General features: G+C 49.2%; 1 protein-coding gene across 7 annotated transcripts in view; it reads left to right on the forward strand.

Moving 5' to 3' along the window:
- LOC125953286 (uncharacterized) overlaps positions 1-7500 on the forward strand; it is a 118749-nt gene that overhangs the window by 45683 nt on the left and 65566 nt on the right. For all 7 annotated transcript variants that reach the window (XR_007468950.1, XM_049682748.1, XM_049682746.1 and 4 more), the window contains 2 exons: positions 56-943; positions 1769-3220. Coding sequence is in view for 6 of the 7 variants with exons in the window: in XM_049682748.1 (XP_049538705.1) it covers positions 56-943; positions 1769-3220 (2340 nt within the window). In the remaining variant the exon portion in view is untranslated. The remainder of the gene's footprint in view (positions 1-55; positions 944-1768; positions 3221-7500) is intronic.

Raw genomic sequence — 7500 nt, forward strand, 5'->3', positions numbered from 1 at the left:
CGTGGTGTCGTGGTGCTCCCTGAAATGGGGATTAAAATAATTCCTCCATTTGCAGCGCAAGTCACGCATCCCCCGGGATCGACACCGGTGCCACCGAACGTTACAGCATCATCATCGTCGTCCGGGCCACCGTCGTCGTCCCACGAGCACGACCCTCCTGTTCCACTCCCACCACCCGAACCATCGCCGTTGGAAATTCATCATCTCAACGCTTCAGCTCGAAAGGCTGGGAACGATAATCATGTCATCATCGGCAGCAACACCATCGAGCCCGAAGGCGCCAACCATACGCCACATTCGCTGCACCATCGGTGCACCACAAACCCCACCGGGACTCCGGGGGATGATGGTGAACCACCACCACCACCATCACCGGTGGGAGATAGCAGCAACAGCATCCCACGATCGAACCCCGATGGTAATGTTGATTATTTTAAAACAAATTCCACGAATGGGGATGAAATTGGAAAGGCCTCCGGCCGAGGCATGCCCAGGAGCCCAGTACCGACCGACCGTTTAGCTGATGCCGGACACCAACATAAACAACACTCATCCCCCACGTTGCTATTGATGACGGCAGCAGCAGCAGCAGAAGCAGCAGCAGAGGAATGCTTCACTCCCACGGTCACATCAATCGATGGTCAATCGGTCAGCCAGGAGCAGCAGCAGATGCCGGATGCCGGCCGGTCCCAAAATAACCTCGGCCACCACCACCATCATACCGGGTGCTCACCGGTTCGTGTGATTAGTTTCACCGATGGCGAGTACATTTTCGGTCCATTCGATGAACGGTCGAGGGAGTTTGAGCAATTTGAATTTTTGAGCAGTAAATTCGCTCCCCGAGCGGAAGGAGCGTCACCGTGTTCCCCAGCGAACACCGATGACGGTGATGGTGACAACGATGGCGCTAGTGGTGGTGGTGATGATGATCAACACAAAATTGGTGAGTAACGTTGGTCCCAAAAGGAAGGTAGGCCGACAGACACATACACGGTACTGAGCCTCGCCCTTCTCTACATCATTCGTTTCATTACCTGGAACGCGCACACACACACACACACACGCAGAGAGACACCCCTACAGAACCATCCATCGCGTACGTTCCGTTTGTATGTGTGACGGTGAACGATTAGTGCCCGGCCATTGCGTGATCTGATGATGATGCTGACCATTCCCCGGCTGGAAACCATTTTACCGGATGAGGGAAACAACCAGAACTCGGAGAGTTCGAACACCTCACGCGACTGGTGCTGATGCTGCTGCTGCTGCTACTCATCACCATCACACCGTACAATGACGTGGAAATTCCTTCTGGATCATTACATTTTCAATTCCGTGACATGGCCTCGGAAAATTTCATCACCCTGCCTCTGTAGGGACAGTGCCGGTGTCCTCTCGTCTCATCTCTCATCTCTTCAGATGGTTTCGAAGCAAAAGGTGAACAGTGTACCGCTGTGGGTCGATTGGTTAGATCGAAAATTCCTACAAATGTATGATGCTCGGTGGCGGTGGTGTTAGTGGAATGGTGGCACCACCACCATTTACGCGATAAGAAATATTCCGATTCGAGATACTGAAGAAGGGACACAGCAGCAGAAGAATTTGAATTTCATCCAGCATCTCATCTCAGCGATCAAGTACACAACAACAGCACTCGAAGAACTACTGTTTGACATTCACCTGAACCAACAATCACGTCAAGAACACCATACATAAGACTCCAGCGATCTGATAGTTGTTCTTTCTCTTCCTGGCTTTCGTGGTGCAGCCTCCGAGCCTCACCACAACCCGAATGCCGACTATGGCCGTTGGGCACGTTTCGAGAATGTTAACATTCCCGGTCACCATTCGCCACCATCAGCCTCGCCTGGCACGACGACGGCGGCGCCGGGTGGCGAAACCAAGCGCTTGACACGTGGCGATGAGATTGAGCAAATTTTCCAGCAGCTCAATCAAACGCTTAAGGAAAACGTGACCCTACCGGAACCGGCCGACGACTCGGGGGCCTGCTACGAGCTTGGTCACCACCCGGTCACCGGTGGTCAGCTGGTCGAGAATGTGCCCGTGATCGAGAGCATATTGGACGATTTGTTGACCTTCTCGCGCCAGCTCGAACCTGGCCACACGCGGCCACGCGGCGCAACGGCCAATGGCCAGATGGAGCCAGTGCCCGGTCGTGCGGATGCAACACTAACGGAGATAAATGATGATAATTTAATTAATTTATTAGCTGACGATGGTGACAATGATGGTGACACCAGCACGAGCCAAGATGCCGTCGCCGATGCCGCCGATAAGTCGCGTAATGGTTGCGATGGGAGTCGGGAAACGATGCCACCTCAGCTGAAGGACACTGATGAGACGAAGAAGAAAAGCTCGATCAACAACGACAACAACGACAACGACGACAAGGAACGGACGGCGGCGCCGGACAATCAATTCCAGCGTGCCATCACCAGCTCAATGGCCGCCAGCGCCGCATGCCCAGCACCACGGGAAGACATTTTCTCTAACGTGGCCATCTTCAACTGGAACCCGCTGGACGTGTACCAGCCGGACGGTGGTCTCTTTATGATCGATCCGCGCTTTGCACTCGCCGACATGCGAGCCATTTCACCGGCGCTGGTGCACCACGGGGCTGGTGGTTTCGCAATGTCCTCGCTTCCCACGGTGCTCGAGGAGCCCGCGGACTCCACGAACCACCAGCAACAGCAGCAGCAGCAGCTGGTTGGTGTTAATGACATCGTTCCCTATCGTGAGCCACCAGGCGTCTCCATCAGCGCGAACGCGGGGAACGATGCAATGAAAAATGACTTCGCGACGCGACGGCCAGTCACCGTCGTCGAAGGCATTAATAATTCCACCACCACCACCACGACCACCATCGACACCACCGGACCGGGTCAACAGAATAATGTAAATGCCCCGTACCCGTATCGCGATGACCAACCGGACTTCGATCGGAAAGTGAACACTTGTCACAACTACCACCACCACTATCGGCCCCTCGAACCGGTAGCAGCGACGGACAATCGGGTGGATAAGATTGTGCAAATGGATCAGGTGTTACACGACTATCCGGTCCCCGTTAGCTCGTGCATCGGATCCGCATCCGAACGCCAACATTCTGCCGATGCCGCTGTGCAGGAACATGACATTCGTAATTGCGAGGACGATGGTGATAGCGGGATACGTCACCGCCAACCAGAAGACGCTGAAGGTACGCCACCATCCTAGTAGTCGTCGTTGTCGATGTGTTGGCCGTGATAAAACGCCGTGTACGCGTCTAATCGGTCGTCGGTCGGTTGCCGGTTACTGCTGCTGCTGCTGCTGCAACAATGTGGCGAGTGTGTGTTCTTTCCGTTGTGATCATGTCCGAGAGTTAAGTTGCATGTAGTAGCCAGTAGCCAGTCGGTCAGCACAAGCCAGTTAGTGTTTATTGGGAGCACACAGAACGACAGACAGAGTGAAGTGAAGTCCAAAGGGAGCACAACCTGAAGCTGAATAAATGAAAACATTACACCAGTTCAGTTACACTGTTCGCTACAATGTATTCTTTCGATAAGTAACTCAGTAATCGGGAAGCGGTTCACACCGCACAGCGGACCTATTCGCGGAAACCACATTCTGCTCCACAACAACACATAAATGAAAAATCTTTTTCCATATTTCAATCAAACGTTTTTTTTTTCTTTCTCTCTCTCTCTGTTCTGCATTTAACTTTTTCCTCTCTCTCTCTCTCTCTCAAAAGCAGCTTACAGCCTGGTCGCTATCACTACAATCTGGCCAATATGCCAAATTGTACGGCATCAGGCAATGAAAAACCAAGAACCAAAAAAAAAAACAAAACGAAACTAACATAAAACTCAAACACACTGTCGAAGTTGACCGAACCTGTGCAGCAACAGCAACAGTTGGGAAAACAATTTTCCCTCCGTTAGCAGAAAAATGGCAAAACAGTTAACACACGCGCGGGGCTTACGGGCGAGGGTTTTGACTAAATTGTAAACGTTTCCCGGCCCGGCGCCCATTCTGCACGAGTTTTGATTTCGGTTTATGATTTCAGCGGTTTTCTGTGAGTGTGTGTGTGTGTGTGCACCCCTTTTTGGGGCGAGCAGTCCGTGTTCCACCCTACCGCACCCTTCTTACCCTCTTTCTTTCTCCCCGTTCCCCACAAACGAAAACCTACACGCTCCGGTTGTTGTTGCTGTTGTTGTTGTCGTTGTAACTTCCATTGTCGAATTGTTTTTCATGTTATCAATTTTTTTTTTCCTGTTATGCTTTAGGATTATATTATCCAACGATTCCCGTGTTGCCCAGAGACCAGAGCTCCCTTCCTGGCGGGCTTCAAAAAGGCCAATGTTTTACTCATTCGAAACGGGTTGTGTTGCGAACGAAGTTGTCGACCACATTTCCCGAGCGCAACACGGATCCACCCTTCTGCCTCTCTCCACCATATCCACCGCGACTTTCGATTTCCCTTGTGTGATTATGTTTTATGTGTGAACAAACCGAACAGGAACCGGCAACACTGTTGTGTATTCCCAGTGTATTCCAGTGTGTGGCAACGACAACGGCCACTGGATGCAGCAAATGTGGATTAAAAAATGGAAACTCTTCTCGCTACCACTCTCGGGGACCGGGATCGGGATCGGGAGGCGGACTTCAGCAAAAAAAAAAGGAGCACAAAAAACAATGCGGAACATGTGCATTATTGCCCACACCATCACCATTTGTTCACTAGTTTTCCGTTTCCGTGGTCCTACCGCGGCCGCCGGACCCGTCTGCAGCCTGGCCACTGGCCTGGCACGCCCGGCGCTGCGCTTAGCTGTGAGTGAAGTTGTAACGTAAATGTTATTCCCGGCAGAGCGGCAGCAGCAACGGCAGCAGGGTAATCAAGAGTGAACTATACCCAGTACATTGTGTGTAGCGGATCTGTGAAGCAATGAATGAAATTCATTCCATTTGAACACACAACAATTATATTACGCGGATGGGGGGATGCATCCTATTCGATGCGTTGCTCATGGAACGAGCATTAACCGTGGAGAAACTGCTTAGCAATCAGTGTGTTGCAACTTTGTTGAATTTTTTAGCAAATTAGTCGATACATAATTACGATAAAATCGAGCGGCAGATCATTTGCTCGAGGATTTCGAAACTTGAAGCAAAACTTGTGGATTGATATTTATTAGTGTATCTAATGTGTATGACTTCACAGGCAGCCTTAACACAGTTATGAAGCCGCATCAACTTGATGAAACGCACAAGTAAAAGTAGTATATTTAAAATTAGCAACAGTTCAGCTATAGTAAAACATATTGCAACTGTCATTAAACTACCCCATCATGGGTACAACTGCACTACAATGAAATCATCAATATTCTTGCAAAAACCTTCCAGAACACAACCTCTGCCTGTGTTCATCACTCTCATTTGTGAGAGAAAGAACTCCAAAGGGTTAACTATTATTCCCTCATCAATCATTTCTTTACCACAATCCTTGGCCACGGATAAATGAACAATAAACGAGTACAAAAAAAACACATCGAACCTCCTTCGCCGTGCACTATCGTTAAATGATGCGATAAGTTTAGCACATTAGCAACATCATTCTGAAAGAGAGGATGCGTAAGTGTTTTTTATGCAACATATTATTCAATACCTACCGCAAAGGTTGGGCATGAAAATGGGTTCAAATCCTTTGTGTCGTGAAGATAAGCCAAAGTTAAGGAAGCAAGTGTTTTTGCCAACCCAATGCTCCCTTTCACTCGATTCACAGTATTCACACAGAACAGAGTTCAGTGTTCGGAACACTGAAGGGAAAAAGGTGTTATTCTGGGTGAGATATGGGACAATCTATCTGTCAAATATGCTTTCGCCAGCAATCCACCAGCTTTGCAGGTCGCTTTTTGCTCCGCTTCATCTGATAAGATTAAACCGGGGGGGTGGGATTGAGATTTTCAACTTTTCCAATAAGAAACCGTTTTCCCCACCTACCGATACCAAGTTCGATTAACACATTTTCTGGACCGTTTTTGTTTTTACTCTGTCACTAGCAGAACAATGCCGTGCAGTCTGGGCTGTATTTGGTGCAATATATTACCCCCTAAAAAAACACCAGCGCCGAAGGTGCTGTAGTATGCTTCCATTCAGAGCATAACTCTTCGATAACCGAACTTTACGCATAAACAACCCATAAGGTGATTTTTGTTTTGCCAGGGAAATTCTTTCCGACAACCGGCAACCGCTTTCCAATTCATCATCCGCACACCTTGTCCTAGCACAACATTGGCTTACAAACCAACATAGAAAAAAAAACACATCCAACCGTTCTATTCCTGTACCACTTACCATTCCAAGGCATAATACGGAGAGATTCTTATTTTGCATACCAGCACTTTGTCTTCGCGGCACGGTATAGTACTTCTCATGATTTGAAGACCATAAGCTCTCCAATTTAATCGTAATACACCTAGCTTTACTTTACCGAGCAACACTTTTACACGGCCTCCTTTCCGGGAAGAAAATAAAACACGCGCGAGAATAACGCGCCTTTCAGGAGTCGAGCAAGGCGCCCGGAAAAGCAACAGATTGCCAAGCGATAATGCGAAAGGCAAAGGCAACAATGGAGATACACACGCGCACACACACACACACACCGACACCCCGCCTTACGTAGCAAGTGAAGAGGCAGTGAAGTTCTTTTTAATTAAGTCATTATTTATAAATCTTCTCGAAGACAAAAAACCTTCGCCATCGTGCGCCCGGTTGGAATCTGCGGTTCTCCATCTTGAACAGCACGCGGCGGCTGATGGTGCTGCTGCCAATTTATAAAAGAGCTGCTTCTTCCTTTCCGCGAAACACGAAAGGTCCTTCCGGTTTTGATAGTAACGTGCTCTTCCGCCCGTTTTTCGGCGGCGCATCGTAGGCTCGGGGTCGCGTAAGACGCACGACCGCATCTTTGGCTCTAGGAAATCGTGCTTTTCGGCTTCATCGCTTCCTCCCGGATAGCTTCTGTTTGACTTTATCCTCTCTTCCGGTTTAGATCTATCGTACCGGGAGCTCCCAGTATGCTTCCCCTCTCTCTTTCTCGCTCTTCGTCTACTAGCTACTGACAATACACACCGTTGTAAGCAGACAGTGAGCCTAAAAAGCGACAACCGCAGAAGCGAAAGCGAAGTAAAAATTGGAGGGATATCTTTTTCCCACTTTTTTTTTCAACCACCAGCAGCCATCTATTTCTGGATTTCGCTTTCGACCTCTTAAGCCTAAGCAACGCCACCACTTGTCGCGACACACACACGCACACACACACACACACAAACAATGGGTACAGATTAGGGGGAAACACGCGTTAAAGCGCAAACAAGAAAAATGGATTCCAGGGTAATTAAGATTTGATCAGGATAAATTCCCCCCGGGAACTGGCACCTCGGTATGCGAGGGGACGGGTGAGGGGGTGAAAGCAGGAAGCAACGAACAAAAAGCAAACAAATT

Source organism: Anopheles darlingi, chromosome 3, assembly GCF_943734745.1.
Source record: "Anopheles darlingi chromosome 3, idAnoDarlMG_H_01, whole genome shotgun sequence".
NCBI lineage: Eukaryota > Metazoa > Arthropoda > Insecta > Diptera > Culicidae > Anopheles > Anopheles darlingi.